This window comes from Salvia hispanica, chromosome 2 (genome assembly GCF_023119035.1).
Source record: "Salvia hispanica cultivar TCC Black 2014 chromosome 2, UniMelb_Shisp_WGS_1.0, whole genome shotgun sequence".
NCBI lineage: Eukaryota > Viridiplantae > Streptophyta > Magnoliopsida > Lamiales > Lamiaceae > Salvia > Salvia hispanica.
In genome coordinates, this window is record NC_062966.1 from 11098738 (window position 1) to 11117930 (window position 19193).

The 19193-nt window shown below is 34.7% G+C and overlaps 3 protein-coding genes across 6 annotated transcripts; 2 read left to right on the top strand and 1 right to left on the bottom strand.

Annotated features, from left to right (window-relative positions):
- Positions 1-1516: 1516 nt before the first annotated feature.
- Positions 1517-4656, bottom strand: LOC125207281 (probable serine/threonine-protein kinase At1g01540). Of its 3 annotated transcripts, none has more exons than XM_048106557.1 (9): positions 4403-4656; positions 3989-4272; positions 3155-3462; positions 2944-3048; positions 2729-2851; positions 2482-2652; positions 2251-2380; positions 1978-2187; positions 1517-1894 (listed from the first exon to the last, which is right to left on the bottom strand). In XM_048106557.1, the coding sequence occupies exons 2-9, from the start codon at positions 4265-4267 to the stop codon at positions 1769-1771; spliced, it is 1452 nt and encodes a 483-aa protein (XP_047962514.1). In that variant the 5' UTR covers positions 4268-4272; positions 4403-4656; the 3' UTR covers positions 1517-1768. The 3 variants fall into 3 exon arrangements, with proteins under 3 accessions (XP_047962514.1, XP_047962515.1, XP_047962513.1); XM_048106558.1 differs by lacking the exon at positions 4403-4656 and having other exon boundaries at positions 3155-3230; positions 3299-3462; positions 3989-4125; XM_048106556.1 differs by having other exon boundaries at positions 3989-4655.
- Positions 4657-9378: 4722 nt separating this feature from the next.
- LOC125206048 (probable receptor-like protein kinase At5g24010) lies at positions 9379-11078 on the top strand. Its single transcript, XM_048105331.1, has one exon. The coding sequence runs from the start codon at positions 9422-9424 to the stop codon at positions 10826-10828; it is 1407 nt and encodes a 468-aa protein (XP_047961288.1). The 5' UTR covers positions 9379-9421; the 3' UTR covers positions 10829-11078.
- A 1769-nt stretch (positions 11079-12847) lies between these two features.
- On the top strand, positions 12848-19080 carry LOC125208499 (ferric reduction oxidase 2-like). 2 transcript variants are annotated; one of them, XM_048108135.1, is made up of 7 exons: positions 12848-13159; positions 13235-13334; positions 13410-13592; positions 13959-14193; positions 17171-17498; positions 17676-18638; positions 18716-19080. In XM_048108135.1, the coding sequence occupies exons 1-7, from the start codon at positions 12988-12990 to the stop codon at positions 18853-18855; spliced, it is 2121 nt and encodes a 706-aa protein (XP_047964092.1). In that variant the 5' UTR covers positions 12848-12987; the 3' UTR covers positions 18856-19080. The 2 variants fall into 2 exon arrangements, with proteins under 2 accessions (XP_047964092.1, XP_047964091.1); XM_048108134.1 differs by having other exon boundaries at positions 12849-13159; positions 13407-13592.
- The last annotated feature ends 113 nt before the right edge of the window (positions 19081-19193 follow it).

A 19193-nucleotide genomic window follows, 5' to 3' on the forward strand; every position in this document is an offset into this window, starting at 1 on the left:
GGTAACATAAATCTAAAATAAGAAAAACATAGTAATGAATAAAAATGAATAGAAAGAACCAAATAATATAACTAAAAAGAAAAAAAAATACCAATAAGTTCATAAAATATTAAAAACAAATACTCTCTTCGTTCCACAGTAATAGAGGCGTTTCGTTTTGAGCTCTCGTTTTGAAAAAATGATACTACTAATAAATAGTTAAAGTGGAGAAAGAGTAAAGTAAGAGAGAGAATAATATAGTGGAGAGTCTTATCTATAATATTCTCTCTCTTACTTTACTCTTTCTCCACTTTAACTATTTATTATTATTTTTTCAAAATAAGTGCTCAAAACGAAATCTATTACTATGGAACGGATGGAGTACGATGTTGTATCAAAGATATAGAAAAATGAATGAAAAAAACAAAAAATATAATTAAGAAAATGTTAAGAAACAAAAAAATATAATTAATAAAATGAAAAGGAACGAAAATATAATTAAAAAGAAAAAAATTAGAATTTAAATGTTACTTAGAAAAGCAGGAACAATAGCTTGCTTGGAAAATTTGCAAAGTATTAATATATTTAATTAGTAACCCTAGGAAACGACTAAATCATTAATCACATTATTAATCATTATTTAGTGAAATTGGCTATAATTTTTAGAAATGCGTGAATAGCCTATAGAAGAAATTCCTAGAAAAATAATCATTATGATTCAATAAATAATTTCATGATATTTATTACACATTATATTCATTACATTGCTACGAATATTTAGATTTGCCCAAAAGTTTTAAATAATTAAATTCGTGCCCAAAAACTAATAAATATTCAATATTAAGATCAAAACTCGCCTTTTTTACATATATAGATATAGATATAGATAATCTACTTAATATATGCAATAGAACGTAACTTTCAACTGCAATACAATTCATATCTTGCCTTAACCGCTGTCCGCCTTACCAAACGAGCCTCACATAATAATAGGCATCATGGAAATATCAAATGTCATAGCCATATAACTATATAACTATATATGTGGTGCATACATCACAACCTAATACTGCACTATCCGTAATATTGAATTAAAAAAAGTATAGGACGACAAAATACAGCGCAAAAATATACTAATATAATAGGAGTATAATATAATATAATACTATAATATGATAATAACAAAATAAGAGGATATTATTCAGTGGACAACAGGGTACAGTCCAATAATGCGTGAGTTGTTCCTTATCTGTGTGCGTGATTGACAGAGAGAGAGAGTTGGCCGAAGACACTGTTTTCCAGCTCACGCAACTATATCAATTGATAGCAACTCATGATATATGATAAACCACGATCTCATAATTTGAGCAAACTTATCAATTCCAATTTAATCAATTGTACTACTAATTTGTAAATATCTGCACAAACAAGCAGACACTAGGTTCACTTATCCAACTATCCACCTCTATCCTCAATACTCAATAGTGATTGTGGTCTGTGGAGTTTCGAGTCATCAATCAAATGGTAGAGAGTGACACGCCCAAAACTACACAATATCATATCACAGCATTGCTGTTCCAGAATAGGTGCAATTATTTATGAACATGGATTCCAACAATTTCCTCTAATTTACTATAACAGTAAAAAATGAATCGTTCACTTTACACAGGCTAGCAATATCGATCACATTTAATAATTTATGCAACTATATATTGGGGAAGGGAAAATGGTGATGGAATAACCATGCAGATCAAAATTTTGAGGAACAGTAGCATAGCATCCATCTTGATTATACAGCCATCTCACTATACCTATGACTTCTACTACTCTCTCCTTCATTGCATTGTTTATTGATCATGCCACGATGACTATCTTCACCTATGGAACTGGAAGAGTTACGCCCAATTCGCCGCTCCTGGAGATCAAAAAGATCAGCCTACCTCTTTTGACTCATTCATACTATGAAATCAAGAACTACTGAGCAAGAGCAAGACTTACCTCGCGAGATTGGAAGTCTTCTGATTCCAGCATGTGTATCACGTGTCCCATCTTGGGCCGTTTCTGGGCATCGGGATCAACACATCGAAGGGCTGCCAAGAGCAGGCGCTTCAGCGCTTTGGAGGCAGGCCGTTCAGGCAACTTGGGATCTGCTACTTCCTCCGATTTCCTGTTTCCAACCATCATCTTCAGCCACTCAACCAGATTGACCTGCATTGTATTTGTTTCCAGTAAGACTTTGGTCTGCAAGCTTGGCAGTTGATGTGAACTAACCTCTTCTTTTGGCCGGGAATAATCAACCGGTGATCTACCGGTGATGATCTCCATGATCAATATTCCAAAGCTATATACATCACTCTTCTCGTTCAGCATACCAGTGCAAGCATATTCAGGAGCAACATAACTAGCAAACCAATGAAGAACAGTTTATAGCAACTCAACCTCTCATGAAATTACTCATTAAAAAAAAGATTTTTTATGAAGTATAAATTATGGATTGCTTACCCAAATGTTCCCATCACTCGTGTTGTCACGTAAGAAATCTCTGGATTCAAAAGTTTAGCTAGACCAAAGTCTGATAATTTAGGATGCCACTGATGATCAAGCAGTATGTTGCTGGACTTGATGTCACGGTGAACAACCTTCGGCTCCAGACCTTCATGGAGATAAGCCAATCTGCAACAAAAAAGATAATCCAAGTATAAATAGAAGGAACAACCATGGGCAGATCAAATGTTTTCAAACTACACACCCTTTAGCAGTTCCAATTATTATATTCACACGAATCTCCCATGTCAAAGGGCTGATTTCTCCCACATCTCCATGAAGCCATTGCTCCAAATTTCCATTATCAACATATTCATAGACAAGCATCCTGCATACAAGCACATATAAAAAATGAAGAACATTAAAAGTCTTAATGCTTGATGCTTAGATATAGCTAAAACTGAAATTCATTTATGATACCTGTAGGCTCCTTCGACACAGTAACCGAGCAACCTGACAAGATTCTTGTGTCTAACACGTCCAATTGCATCCACTTCAACCTTGAACTCTTTTTCCGCTTGTCCCCTGAGAAATGTCAAGGGAAAGACATTCACATAAAGTTCATAGAAAAAATCCTCTTCAACCTAATCAACAAAACCATGCATTAAATGAATTTGAGAAACCACTTTACCTGTTGTTCAACAAATTCTTTACAGCTATACGGGTGTTATCAGCTAACTCGCCATAATACACAATGCCGTATCCACCTTCACCAATCACATTCTCATCAGACAAACTGTTACAGGCTGCCTCAAGCTCTCTCAAAGTATACCACCTTCCCCATCCCAAATGGGACACCTCTGGCAACGACCCATTGCCACCATGGGATCCTGTCTCAGCCCCACTAGTACCCCTGCTCTCGCCACTTGATCCTGCTCTATCAGAAAACACAACTCTGTGCTCCACCTTCCCCATATCTATCTGTATCTCTGGCACAGCCTGAGATTTTCATATCCATATAAAATAAATAACTGCTCTCAACAATCTAAACCTTGTTATCGTTTTTAAATAAGACTATTTACAATGCATTAAATAAATCATAATTTGGATTTTCCAATAAAGGATATATCTGTTTCTGTACAAGGAATTCAATTTAAAATAAAATCTGTCATTAAATTCATATGAGCACAATAGAGTAAATTTCTGAACAACTAAATCGAAAATAACAAGTAAACATCAACTTCAGAAAATAAGCAAAAATCGAAATTCATGGAACAAAACGATTGAATACTAGTACTATCATAGGCATGTGAGCTCCCAAAGTTTTTTTTTTTTTTTTTAAAAAAGAGAAACTCAAATATGATTTTCTCAGTCCAACTCGATTCGCTACTGGTTAAGCAATCAAAGCAAAACCACGATTTATGAACCAGAGAATAATTTCTCCCTAATTCACCAAACAATAAGTTCCTTCAGATTTTTCATTATCAATGAAAAAAATTACAAATCGAAGAAATCAGAAATTTACCTGAGGTGCGACGGAGCGTTGCTCAGCGGCGTCGCGGGCGATCACCTGTATCTCCTTCGATATGGACGGACTCATCTCGCTCGCCGGGAAGCGCAATTTTCCCTTGCTGCCGGCGCTACCGCGGCGGCGGAAGGCGGTGATGCAGAGCGACACGAGGAAGAGAATGAGCACTATGACTGCTCCGATTACTATCCCGATCACCACCCATAGATGCAGGCCGAAGATCGATGTCCTGTTAGAGAGCTCGGTGTCCACAAACGCCGTATCCAAAACTGACATTTCTTCTGTGATTCACATTCACAAAATCAGCCAATTCCCCACGTCCCCTACCTATCTATTTACGAGATTTAACGAATGCGAACTCTGCGTGTGTGGGATAAGGTGAAAAATACACATGCAAGGAGGAAACTGAACTGGTTGTGAGATACGACTTCAGTGAATTGCGTGTTTGCTAATAAATTTGTGTTCAATGGATTCAAGGTGGAAACTGTGAAAGTGAACTGGTTGTGAGATAGGAATTCAGTGATTGCGTGTGTTGGCAATTGGTTTAATAAATTTGTATTCAATGGATTCGATTCCTCCGGTTCCGGCGAGTGTGTAGAGAGAGAGAGAGAATCGGTGAATTAGACTAGAGAGTGGACAGTGTGTGTGTTTTGATTTTGCCTGCTTTTGCTTTTATATTTTTATCTTTCATTTGCGCTGGACCTCTTTTCCTTTTCTCTTTTTATCAATCCTTTACAAAAATGAAATGTACTACACTCATGATATTATATTTATAACGCAATTTAGAATAAATTGGCGTTTATTCAATTTATTTTCTCGGTCATTGGTCAAACACCATACATTACTTTCCCAAATATAAACGCATAATCAACTCAAACTCTATAATTTGGTAAGATAATTATGGGTTAATGTTTGTTCATAATTAAAACAATTCTTCTATTAAAGCCTTTTTTTCCTGTTAAAGTGAGACCAAAGTTTAAAATTTGAAATTTAAAAGTTAGGTGTTTTTCTCTAGTTTAATAGGTAACTATCTATATGAATTTAATTACATGGTATATTATTTCAACTTGGGCATATTGCATTGAACCTTAATAGTATGATTATTATTTATTGGTTACTCACTCCGCATTGTATATGGTGAATAACTTTATAAATATCAACTATAGCTTCATGAAGCATTCACTTTAGAAATACTGCATTTGATTTTTCTTGCAAAACATTTTGAAAATATTTGAAATTTTTTATAGTGTCAATCTCCATGAAACAAATACTAACAGAGGAAAACTTATCGAGTATAAATTGGAAATTACAAAAGTTAGAAATGGGATTGAAAAATAAACAATTTTTAATATCTAAGTTTAGAAATGGTCCAAATAATGAATCCTCAGACTCGTGGAATTTCAGACCCACTATAAACGGTTGAAGATGAGAATAATGACACGTGTCGAGCAAAGACGCATTTGATTGACGGAGTCAAGCAATATGATAAGAAGGGGATTATATGATGCGTTCAATTTAATTGATAGAGGTTTCTTATAGGCAGAAAAGGACAGTCACTATTTTTAAGAATATCAATTATATGTGGCTAGATCTAGCTGTAGCTTAACTGGTTTTGATGTGACTGAATTTTACATTTTTTTTCCATTAATGGAAAATATGTAATCGACGAATATTTATTCAAATTATCTTAAATGGCTTACCAAACAAATTTTAATAATGTAGGTGAATTGTGAAAATTTTGTCAATTTTTCACTCCACGCATTCTTTCAAATATTTCACAAGTGATCTTATTTTTAATATTCCATGCATCCCAATTAAGGTTGGCCAAAAATTTTTGAGCATGAAAATTAAAAAATTGTATTGGATTGACTAAATAAAAATAAAATACAATAGGAGAAAATATTAAAAAAGATAAAGGGAGAAAAAGTAAGAGTGATTAAATGCTTTGTTTATTAAAAAAAATAAAAATAACTCAAGTTTATTCGAACGTTCCAAAAACGAATACGATTTAAATTGGGACATTCCAAAAATGAATATGGCTCAAACTTAGTTGGAATATAAGAGGGAATATAATTTTGGAGATATCATATATCTAATGCTCTAATGCTCAATAATAACGTGTCAATGTAAGCAATCATGTTGATTTTAATTAGTTATAATAAGTTTCATTTAGTAGAAACTAGTATCATGTATGCGCTGTGCATTTATTAATAATATATTTTTAAAATATTAATTTTCAATTTTAATTAATTAAATAAAATTAGAATCAATGTTAATAATGAACAACATGAGTAACAATTTTAGTTATATGAAAATCAAAATTCTATACAAATCAACACTGAAGCATAATAAATTTGAAACAAATCGCATAATATAATGTCTAAACATTAAATCATGGAATAGGAAGATAAAAATCTATCACAATAAAAAATTAAACACAATGGATAATTACTCATCATTTTTAAAACTTCTTTATACACTATATTAATTTTATTTTTTAAAATCATTTCACTTCAACAGAACTCATAGGTAAAATAACTCGTTTGTTATCTTTAAAGTCGTCCGTCTCACCTAAAACTATAATAAAATAAGGAACAAAATCAATTTGCAATGCTCAAAATTAATAATCAATATGTATTCAAACGATCATCCGTAGAGCAAAGCATAAGATGAGACTCATGAAAGTACACAATCGAACAATTCACACCACATGCATTCGGTGAAGGGACAAAAATTTATTTTTATTTGAAATTCTAATCAAATTTAAATGACATAGTAAAACCTCTCATTCACTCCACTTAATCACACATGACATAGTAAAATAAATATGATTATCCGAAAAACAACAACGTATATTATCCCAAAATAATGAGGTGAGATGATGGAAATGAGTTAAGTGACTGGAACATAAAAAAGAAGGATAAATTCGTTCTTCGGAAACAACACTTTAAAAGGAAAGTTTCCATTATTCCACAACAATCGTTTGAGTTTCTGCACTCTCCTTGATTCGACTACTACTACTACTCATGCCAGACGAATTAACACAAATAGGCGCAAATTTAAATGACATAGTAAAACCTCCCACTCACTCCACTTAATCACACATGACATAGTAAAACCTCCCACTCATTGCACTTAATCAAACATTTAATGGCCTTTAAATTATATATATTTAATTTAATATAATTTTTAAAATTAAATGACAATCTTGTAAATTTCTCCAAAACTCCTCTTTTATATATTGTATAGATTATTAGTACGGAGTAGTATTTTATCTCATTACCATAAAAATATAACAATCATAATAAATATTACCTTAAAAAAATATATACCAACTTGCAGTAACACGTTTCAAACACAAAAACAAGAATCAATTACTAGAATTCATGATTCTGCAAAAAAAATACTACTGTATGAAAATAGGAAGAATCTCATGTTGGGGTCTGGGAGTATGAATAGATGGTCTTGCAATTTTTCGAATCCTAATTACAAATACGAGGTATAGACTAGTCTAATTAATTCACGCTACATCTATCTACGAAAAATATCTACGAAAAATAGTATTGATAGTTATATTATAATGCAAAATTGATAAAAATATTAATTAATAAAGATTATAACCCACTTCATTAAATATAAAATTTGATTACAAAAATAAAAAATTTGTCAAACTAATACAATCCATGATAAAAAAACAAAATAAGAAGAAGAAAAAGAAGATTACAAGGAACTTGACATACAAACTTAAACTTGAAATTGTATTTTTAAGCATAATCGAAGAAGGCCTTCGTCCATAAGACGAGGTACGCTCCAATAGTGCTTTCAGATAAGGTGTGGAATGCAAGATGATGCCTCCCTATTTATAAATCAAGTTATTGTTCTAGAATCAATATTTTCATCATGACTAACATATAACAGTTAAGAGTTTGGGAGTTACAGATATCTCTCATGGAGACTGACCAGACCTCATGTCGGAGAACGTTTCCCAATGTTTCTTGATATGTTTTGGTCGTTCGGGAGATGCACAGAAGATGTTCGCTATTGGTCAAAAAGTTAAGCTGGTCCAAAACCAATACCACGAACCATTCCCAAAGACCAAAATCCAAATCCACGGTGCGCGTGCGCGTGCGCGTGCATGGCACGCGGCGGTGGTGGTATATGTGTGAGCTTCACAACCCGTCATGTGTGTATATAATTGTTACACGTACACTTAGAGCCTTTAAAATACATTATTTAACATAAGGATCATTTCTCTATGTGAGATTAATTAACACATTAGTTAATCGTATAGCACCCCATTTAAATGACTAAGTTTAATTCACTATTTCTCGCTTCGGGGGAATGAGTTTAGAAAAAATTAATATACAACGATCATCTATTTGCAACATAGATCGATTTTATATTATTTCATTTCATAAAAATAAATATTTTGTCACTCGTACAATCCAGTTAAATTGCGTTGATTGAGCTATATTCCAACATAAAACATTGTAAAAAAATCTCTATCGATTGTCATATAGTAATGAGGTTTGACCGCCATATCTGGAAAATAGAAATGAGGCCAGTTGTATATATTAGTTGGCCTAGTAATAAAGTGGTTAATTTCTAAGATTAAAAATTTCGGGATCAAATCCACTGTAACATAACCTTTAAGTTTATGTTTATTTGACAATTAAAAAAAGTGAGACCACTATAATCATACTTGATTATAATTATATTTAATTATTACTATACTAATAACTATTAATTTATTAAATAATTATAATATAGTGCTCCTAGTAATTATTTAAAATATGATTACTATAATAATAAATATTTTTATAATATTTTATAATAATTAATAACTAATCAAGACAATCATAATGAAATATTAAAATTACGAATTATTCAATTATATATCAATAAATACTAATCCCCGTCTCACCTTAGACGACACGGTTTCTATTCGCACGTGTTTTGAAAAAATGATACGAATAATAAATAATCAAAGTTGAGAGAATAAAATAGAAGAGAGTTTCTTTTACATTATTTTATCTCCTACTTTACTTTCTCTCTATTTTAACTATTTATTTTATTTTTCCAAAATAAGTGTTGTTTTATTTTTCCAAAATAAGTGTCAATAAGAAAGGTATCATCTAGGATAAAGAGGGAGTAACTTATTAAGAAAATCTTAATTCTAAGATTCATTTTTGAGTAATCATTTTCACTTCCAAATATTATCTCAATCACAATCCGTCGTGCGTAGGAAAAGGTGTAAGTTCACCGTGTGGCATACCACGACTAAAAACGCTATTCTATAAATCGAAGTGAATTAGAAAGAGAGTCGTTGAAGAGTATACTTATTCTGTGGGCCCACGCGCTTCTCTTATGTTTTAATTAACCAACTTTTAATACAGCTGAGAAAAGTCTAAACAATTGAAGCTTTCTCCAATGGCCACAACCAAAATCCTCTCTCTCTACCACATCTCCCTCCTCCTTTCTCTCATCGCCGCCGCCGCCGCCGCTTCCTTCTCTCCAACCGATCACTTCCTCGTGAACTGCGGCTCCAGCGCTGCCCAGACCTTGGATGCCGACCACCGAGTCTTCGCAGGCGACGACCCGCGCTTCCTCGCGTCGACCCAGACGCTCCAGCTCGAGAGCTTAGATCCGCCTTCTCCGCTCTACCGCACCGCTCGAGCCTTCACCCACCCCGCGCATTACGTCTTCCCCATCACAGATCGCGGCGTTCATCACCTCGTACGCCTCCATTTCCACCCGCTTCGTGACAATCGCTGTGACCTAAGCGAAGCTGAATTCCACGTCATCGCCAACGGATTCCTGTTGCTGCGGAACTTCCGCCCCTCAACCGCCGCCAGCTCCGTGGTAATCAAGGAATTCGCCATCCCGGTCGACTCCGGCGAGTTGAAAATCACGTTTCTGCCCTCCGATAAATCCGGATTCGCGTTCGTGAACGCGATTGAGGTGATAACCGCTCCGATTGACCTAATTGCTGACGTGGCGCAGCTCGTGGACGCCGAGAAAAACGAGAGGATTCATGGATTGCTGAGGAGCGGTTTCGAGACTGTGCATAGGGTGAATGTTGGGGGATTCAAAGTGACGCCGTTTAACGATTCCCTGTGGAGGACTTGGATTACAGATGATGAGTTCTTCAATTCGATCGAGGGTTCCGAAACGGTTCACTTTGGGGGCATAATCAAGTACCGAAACGGCGGGTTAAGCCGAGAAGTGGGGCCGGATAATGTGTACAACACAGCGAGGGTGATTCGGAGCAAAGATAGCTCGATTCCGAAAGTGAATTTGACATGGTCGTTTCAAATCGAGAAGGGTTATAGTCACATGGTGCGTATGCATTTCTGTGATATAGCAAGTGTCTCCACATACATGTTGTATTTCAATGTGTATGTGAATGGCAACCTAGCATATGAGAATGTGGATTTGACGCAAAGCACCGATGCGATCCTGGCCTCGCCGTTCTATGCTGACTTCGTGGTGGATGAGGGGAGCTCGGGGAGCTTGGACGTGAGCGTGGGGCCGTCGAACATGAGCTGGCCGCGGGCAGTTGATGCCATTCTCAACGGGATTGAGATATGGAAGCTGAATAACACGATGGGGAGCTTTGGCGGAGAGGTGTGCGCGGATTCCGTGTGGAGGAGCTGGAGGACAGGGCACACTAGTGTGGTGCTTCCATTGATTGCTGCAATATTCTTGTTGCTATCTGCATCGGTGTTTTTGCAGAGGAGAAGGAATGCCTCTGCTTCGACGGGATGGGCTCGTTTGCCGGTTGATGTTTCTGAATCCAATCTAAAGGGTGGCAATCAATTGTCATCAATCAAGTAATCTGGGTTGTTTTTGCAGAGTGTGTGGTATGAATGTTTCATATATATATCAAGTATATGTGCCAAGCTTTAGGTGTTGTTGCTGTTGTGTTGGTTAATACATGCTAGAAGATTGTACTTCAAATAGGTGCTAGTTTGAATCTGCAACATCTTGTTTTTTGTCTAATATGTATATATACTATTTGGTGACTTCTTGTTCTACTCAACTGTTTGAAGTCACTAGGTGTTGTGAAATGCAAGTTATTACTATATCATCTTGTCTTAGTAATTCTTTTGCTTGGGATTTTTAATCATGTATATTTGGGTGTCGTTCCCCTTTACTTGTCTTCCGTCTTGTGACAGGCTTTTGACTACCTCTGATAATTTATGTTTGCTAATTTTTCCATGTATGTGCATTTTATGCCATTTGATATAGCATCTTCTAGATTCTGTCAATTACATCTAACAGAGACATGAATGGTTTAAGAGTTAGAGCATGTTTATAGCATGTATGACTTGTAGTAGTATGTAGTTATGCATCTATTGCAATTGAGCTTTCCTAATTTATATGGCGACCGGAAAGATGATGTGGTCTTTTGTATGGACTAAAAGTTGATAGAGAATGATCAAATGCACAAAATTATCAGATTGAGTGGGGTGCATTTTAGTTTTGAACTATATTTTGCACATTAATAGTAAACGCTAGTGTCCATATCATCTTTTTGGTCTGCACGTACATCCACGTCTACTTTTCGATATATGTATTTGCAAAAATAAATCTTATGCTCAATGAGGTTAGAAAAACTTGAATATTTGGTTGGGCCGCATCACCATTGGGCCTTCCAGTGGACTATTTTGAGTTGGACCTCATCGTTATTGGGCCATTTCATCCCTGATATAATTGAAGTCCTTCAATTCTTTTCAGTGGAATATTGTCATCACTTTTATTTTGTTAATAGCTAGTGTGCCCTCTTACATTCTTTATGACGACACGTGTAAGCCGGTAATCATTTCTACTCAGTGATGCTAACTGTCTGTCGGCCAATACAAAGATTAACTGATTGTGCAATATACATAGACATCAATAAGAAAAATAAAGCTTTAGTAGGTGATTTGAAACTATTCAAGTAAACTTATGAAAAAGTGGTGGTTGAATATGAAATAAGTACTATAAATGATGCATGTCATAGTGACGGAGAGTGGCATCTCATCCACATCATAGCCCATTAATTGCATTGTGAGTTACAAACAGACTTAACTATGTACTCAAATTGGGGTTCTTCTTATACACCTTGAACTACAACATCATTGTTTTCATGTTGCCAAGAAATGAAGAAAGGATTAAGCCACCCACATTTGATGTTTGATTGATGCAGACACCATTATTAGCTAGTCAAAATATATAGGTGGTGGCACCATGTTCCTTTTCTCAAGGAAAACTCAATTCATACAACTCCCAAACAAATTTCAAGATTTAAAAGTTTCACCAAACTGTAAAATTTAGTAAATTTCAAGCAGGCACTAATTATAGGACACATATATGCTTAATTCTTTTTCTTGCTTCTGGATAGTTGTTTACATTGTCTCAATCACCTCTAATTCTGAAATAACAAGTAAAATTTGAAGTATTTTTTTCTACGAAAACTATCATAGTATATGGAGTGAAGGGGTGTCCTAATGAATTAAGCTTGTAGAACAATATGAATGATTTGTAGTTTTTCATTATTGATTTTCTACTGATCAGAGTAAATTCTCAAGTGAAAAAACTGAAAATAGAGACTTGGACAGAAGAGCTCATTCACTTTCTAATTTATTAAAAAATGAAGGGACCTTTGATCTTAACAAAATTGTGATTCATAATACGCTTATATGCAAATATTAGATGCTAAACAATTCTACATAGTGAAACCGATGAATGATATTTCACTCATTTAGTTACAAAGATACAAATAAAGAAATAATGGATTACAATGTGAACTTTATATATGTATTCAAGAAGATTGCAAAGTGACAATATATGTGGTCACTAGTCCATTACAAGTTGATACAACCTTTTCAACTCACCAAAGAAAAAAAAAGTTATATATACACAACCCTCTTGCATTCTCACTTTCCTTCCATATATTGAAAGGAACCCGAGTTTGAGTTTAAGTTTGAGTTTGAGAGTTTGTACGCTGTAGAATGGCCTCCTTGGGCATGATCAATGCCGTTAGAACAGCAATTCTGTTGTTTGCTCTGGTGATATTTCTTGGGAATATCATGATGTGGATTATTATGCCAACTGATACTTACTACAATATTTGGGTGCCTCATCTCATGGCTGCTACTAATTCAACCTTCTTTGGAATACAAGGTTTTTATTTGACTTCTTTTCATTACATTCAACATGTTTTTTTCATGATGTTTGATAAATCTCTACCTTGAATAGGTCCAATCATGATGGATTTCACATTTCCCATTTTGCTGATTGCTGTTTTGGGATGCTTTTATCTGCATCTGGGGAAGAAGGAAAATACTGTCACAATAAGGTATTATTATTAACAAGGTTCATATTTTTCAAGAATAACTAAAAACTGAATGTTTCTTGAAATGAAAAACAGCAGCAAAGCAAGGAGTTTGAAGTTCATGAGGCGACCGATGATTGTTAAGGGGTTTGGGATTGTTACTCTAACTGAGATGGCCCTTTTCAGCATGTTCATAGCTCTCTGTGTTTGGTATTTTGGAGGCTATCTGCGCCATTGGTTTGAGCAAGTTCATCAAAGATCTTCTTCCAAACATGAAAAAGTGTAAGAACTTTTTTCTTTCCTGTCTCAGAAAAAGCCTCAAAAACACTTCTTTCCATCACTACTTCTTCATTAGCTATAAACTTGCTGAGAATTCTGCAGTCTCTCAAATCCTCACTTTTATCTCTCAGACAACGTGATTTTATCCTTAATCTTCGCAACATCTATCATGTAATGACCATGTTTTTCTTGTGTATCTGCAATGGATCTACATTAGCCAACTTTTCTCAAGAATCTTGCAAGTCTTTCCTCACCTATCAAAAACAGCCTTGTTGTTCTATCTTCATAATAAAATTCAACAAAAACACTTCATTGCTTCATAAGCTAACTTTTTTTGAAGAATCTATAATTTTGGGTTATTGTTTGCAGGTGGCAAACAAAGTTGGATAGAGTAGGCATAGTGACAGGAGTGACTGGAAATTTGTGTTTGACATTTTTGTTCTATCCAGTCACAAGAGGTTCATCCATTTTGCCTATGTTGGGATTAACATCTGAGGGAAGCATCAAATACCATATTTGGCTTGGACACTTGGCCATGGCTCTCTTCACTATTCATGGTTCAATCTACTTTATTTACTGGATCATCACTCACAGATTATCAGAGGTAAATTCATTTTTCTTCTAAATAATGTTTCTATCCTATGCTACTCATGTATTTTAGTATTTTATTTCTCTATGTTGGGTTGTGTTTGTTGATTTCATGAAAAAAGAATAGGCTTATTTCATGTTATACAACATATGCAAGATGTATTGTGTGTCTAATGATGATATCACACTGGATACATAATGTGTCTTCTGTGGTATACCAAGAAAGTGACTAAGTTTACTTTTTTTTATACCTTTAAGTGATTTCATGAAAAGTTGAAGAACTAAATATAATCATGAAATATTGGCATTGATTAGAGAATAAACTTTATTTTCAAATAAAACACTTATTTGGACAGTGACAAAAGATTGAAAGATAGAGAATGTGGCATATAGAGGGTGGAGTAAGTGGAGGGAGAGAATGATGATTGTGATTATGCCACTCATAACAAGGTTGGGTGTAAGTTGTGATAATTTAGCATAAACCACTTATTACACGATCAAACAATAACATATGAACACTTGGTTTACAAGATTGACAACCACAAAAATCATTTCATCCCTTTTCACTATTATGAGTTTAATTCTTAAGATATTGCTAACTTCCCTTTTTTGTTGGGCCGCAATTCATAATTACCTCTTTGTAACTTTGCTTATATGTCAATGAGTTTGCCTTTTATTTCAAAATTACTTGAGTCCACCAAACTTTACTTGCTATGGGGAAACTAAAAGAAATCCAGTTATGAACCAACTGAATCAAATTAGTGGTCAAGTTGCTATCCAAGTAACTTCATTCCCTTTCAAACTCCTACTACTCCGTCAAAGATAAAAATTATTTTCATTTTGCTATGAAATTTTAAATTATTTTTTCATCTCTCTCTTAATTTAGCAATCATGTATAAAAAACTCATACAGTTAATTTAGCAATCATGCATTAAAAATTCGTACCGTTTCAAAAGATTCTATTTTTAAAGGCGATGTAGCATTTTTTTTATTTTTCACACAATCATATTTTACCAAATTTTTTAGAAGGGTCAACAGCTCGCTACCCCAACTATACTTCTCAAATGTGAAGCACTACAAAATTCAAAATTTCTAAAAGTATACTCCTATCCTATATACCCAAAATAACAATGGTGGCCACATTCATGGGAAGTGAAGTGGGATATTGAAATTCTAGATTTTGAGTGGGCCCACCCACCCACCACCTTCACAATCCAGAAAAATAAGAGGTTCAACCATTTTCGGTTGTTGGTAATGTCAGCAACGATGCTTTGTGACAAAAAGGAAAAAAACAATTTCACACTTGTCAAAATTATATGGCTATGAAATATTCCAATATACTCGTTTTATCACAAAATCCCTCAAACTGAGGTGTTACAATCATTTATCTATAAAAGCTGAAAATATTTGATGTCATGGTGACACAATTGTTATGTCATGTTTTAAGTTATTTTGCCAGAGGAATATATCAAATTTGGAAGTGTCTTATCTTCACGTTTAATTTCAACCACAATATTATCTAAGGCATATGAAAAGAAAGAGTAGAGAATACTTATAATCCTCTTCTAGAACCCTAATAACTAATAAGGCCTTAAAATCTTTTTCACCAGATTTATAGCTAATTCATCAAATCTTCTAATAACCTTTTTTTTGAAGTGAAATCGTCTAATATTCTTATTTACACATTCGGCAACACAAAAACCACTTTCATTCTTTTACTTGATATCCCACTTGTGTAATGTTTACAATACCTTTTCTATTCAATTCTGTACAATTATTTCTCAGCTTTAAGTTAATTCATTATTATAATTGATCATTTCAGAAATTAGCATTATAATTACTTTTAATTTCAGATCTTAGTTAGTAAAACCAATTAGGATTATTGTGTTATAAATAATTTTTATTTTATACTATTAAAATATTTAAAATTTGAGAGTGTTACCCATTTAATCGCAGAGTAATTAAAAACTGCATTATGAAACAATTAATTACTAGGTTTAAGTAGGGGTGGATCAGTACGGTATACCGTACCGAGAGGGTCATACTGCATACCGTACCGAAAGTAGCGGTATGACAAAATTTCATACCGATACCGAAAATTCGGTATGATCATTTTCAATACCATTATCATACCGTTATTGCGGTATACCGTACCGTATTACGATATATCATACTTTTACGTTATACCGTAATACCGTTATACCTGTGATAAAAAAATCTATTATAATTTTATATCCAAAATATTTAAAATAACATTTCCAAGTTTTCAACTATTTGAAAAAAGTCCGAAACAATAAAAATTCAATAAACCAAATCCGAAACAACCAAATCTATACCTAAAATATTTAAAATAACATATAATAGTTAAACTTGATTAAACCATCATAACCTAAATACTGATATTAATATTAAATAGAAAATGAGACACGGTTTAGGTTATTGTTCAAATATGTGCCAAATGAAACTAAAGTAAAATAATGGCAATATGTGCCAAATGAATTTGCATGAGATGTGGGGCGGAGGGATTAAATCTGAAAGTAGGGTCTGAGGTCTTTTATATGCTAGTATTTAATTAGATTATGTATATATATATATATATATATATATATATATATATATATATATATATATATATATATTGAATATTTTAAGTTTAGATATATAAGGTATATACCGAAGATTCGGTATACCGCGTGTATGGTATATACCAAAGATTCGGTATACCACGGTATACCGCGGTATGAGATATTTGATACCGTTACCGTACCGAAAACTTTCAGTATGGTATGATACCGTACCGAAAACTACGGTATACCGAAAAATCAGTATTTTCGGTATGATAAGTCCGGTATTTCGGTATGTCGGTAATTTTTTCCCACCCCTAGGTTTAAGTAACCTTGCATACGAAAATTAAAAAAAAAATAAAAACACCCGACCTTCTTATAAGTGTCTTTGTCCTTCTAATATTCATGTTTTTTAATCTTAATATTTAGGCGCTGAAATGGGGAGACAACTACGTATCAAACATAGCAGGAGAGATCTCACTGTTATGTGGATTGGTGATGTGGATTACATCTTACCCTAAAATTAGAAGGAAAATGTTTGATCTCTTTCTCTACACTCACTACCTCTACATTTTCTTCATGATTTTCTTCATCTTGCACATTGGAATTGGCTTTGCTTGCATTATGCTCCCTGGATTCTATCTCTTTGTGATGGATCGATATTTGAGGTTCTTACAATCAAGAAACAAAGCTAGACTTGTTTCCGCACGACTTCTCTCTTGCAACACGGTCGAACTCAACTTTTCCAAAAGTCGAGGTACATATACATACACATATGAACTCCGTGCTATCTAACAATTACCTTTCATGTTTTGGTTCTGCTTTCTGCATTTGATCAAACTCCTATAAATATACTTATATATTAAGTTAGTTACTTTACTTTCATGACATGATGGATTGATCCAACGTCTCAGATTTCCCTGTTCTATGACAGGTTTGAGCTACAATCCAACTAGTACTATTTTCATAAATGTGCCATCCATATCTAAGCTTCAATGGCACCCTTTCACCATCATCTCAAATAGCAACTTGGAGCCACAAAAGCTAAGTGTGTTGATCAAATGTGAAGGCAATTGGACTAGAAGCCTCTATGACATGCTCTCTTCCCCTTCCCCCCTCAATCGCCTTGAGGTAGCCGTGGAGGGGCCGTATGGCCCAGCCGCCACTCATTTCCTAAGGCACGACACGCTGGTGATGATCAGTGGAGGGAGTGGCATCACTCCATTCATCTCCATAATCCGAGAGCTCATCTTCCTCAACTCCACACTAAAATGCAAGACCCCCAAGATCATTCTCATCTCCGCGTTCAAGAACTCATCACATCTCTCCATATTAGACCTAATCATCCCTACTCATTCCTCTCACACTCCCACCTCCAATTCTTGCAACCTCGACCTACAAGTCGAGGCCTATGTGACCAGGGAGAAAGGGCGACACAAAGACCAAATCGCAAAACCTCGTACACTTTGGTTCAAGCCAGAGGCATGTGACATGCCCATATCACCCACGCTAGGCCCCAACAGTTGGCTGTGCCTTGCTGCGATAATATCATCGTCTTTCGCCATCTATCTCATGCTGCTCGGGGTCTTCACTCAGTATATAGTCTACCCCATCGATCAAAACACCAACATGCTCTATTCCTACACCAAGAAAGGATCCGCGAGTATGATGTTCCTCTGCTTCTCTGTGGTCGTGGCAGCCAGCACTGTGTTTCTGTGGAACAAGAAACGCAATGCAGAAGAGGCCAAGCAAGTTCAAGACATTGATGACTCTGGGACTAGTGGATCAACATCCAATTCGTCGTTTGATCAAGATGATGTGGAGATGGAGAGCCTTCCACTGCAGTCGATAATCAAATCTGTCAATGTGCATTATGGTCAGAGGCCTAACCTCAAGAGTAAGTAAAAGGTTCACAACAACTACACACATAAAACACACAGACACAGTGATTTATGTATGTAATTACCTTTGTAGGGATTTTGCTGGAGATTAAAGAATCAAGAGTTGGAGCACTTGTTAGTGGGCCCAAGAAGATGAGAGAGGAAGTTGCAGCCATATGTTCATCTGGGCAGGCAGACAATCTTGAGTTTGAATCCTTCAGCTTCACTTGGTGAATGTGTTATAAACTTATAATGGATCACAATGTAATGTGGATAGATTATGATTAATAATATTAGTGGTAATGTGCTTGAGAACCGTATGTATTGATTTTGCCTATGATGAATGCTTGAATAAATAAAAGCAGCTATGGCCGTTTGTGTAGAATAGTTTAAAGTGACGCATAAAGTGTTGTATGATTGGTTTTTGTTTTTCCAATAGTTGAGTGAGTATTTCTGTCATTTCGGTTGGCCTAATTTTTAAGCTTTGATACATATGTAATGAAATCGAAAATATACACTATGATTTCAACATATATTCTTTTACATTCAATAATATCACTCACACGAGAATT

Bases quoted from the DNA above. Each gene is read 5' to 3' on its own strand.
- LOC125207281 (XM_048106557.1), bottom strand. From the start codon at position 4,267: ATGTCAGTTTTGGATACGGCGTTTGTGGACACCGAGCTCTCTAACAGG. The intron at 2,381-2,481 runs GTAAGCAATCCA...TTGGTTTGCTAG, and splicing joins CGAGTGATGGGAACATTTGG to TTATGTTGCTCCTGAATATG. The intron at 2,188-2,250 runs GTTAGTTCACAT...AATACAATGCAG, and splicing joins ATTCCCGGCCAAAAGAAGAG to GTCAATCTGGTTGAGTGGCT.
- LOC125206048 (XM_048105331.1), top strand. From the start codon at position 9,422: ATGGCCACAACCAAAATCCTCTCTCTCTACCACATCTCCCTCCTCCTT.
- LOC125208499 (XM_048108134.1), top strand. From the start codon at position 12,988: ATGGCCTCCTTGGGCATGATCAATGCCGTTAGAACAGCAATTCTGTTG. The intron at 13,160-13,234 runs GTTTTTATTTGA...TACCTTGAATAG, and splicing joins AACCTTCTTTGGAATACAAG to GTCCAATCATGATGGATTTC. The intron at 18,639-18,715 runs GTAAGTAAAAGG...TTACCTTTGTAG, and splicing joins TCAGAGGCCTAACCTCAAGA to GGATTTTGCTGGAGATTAAA.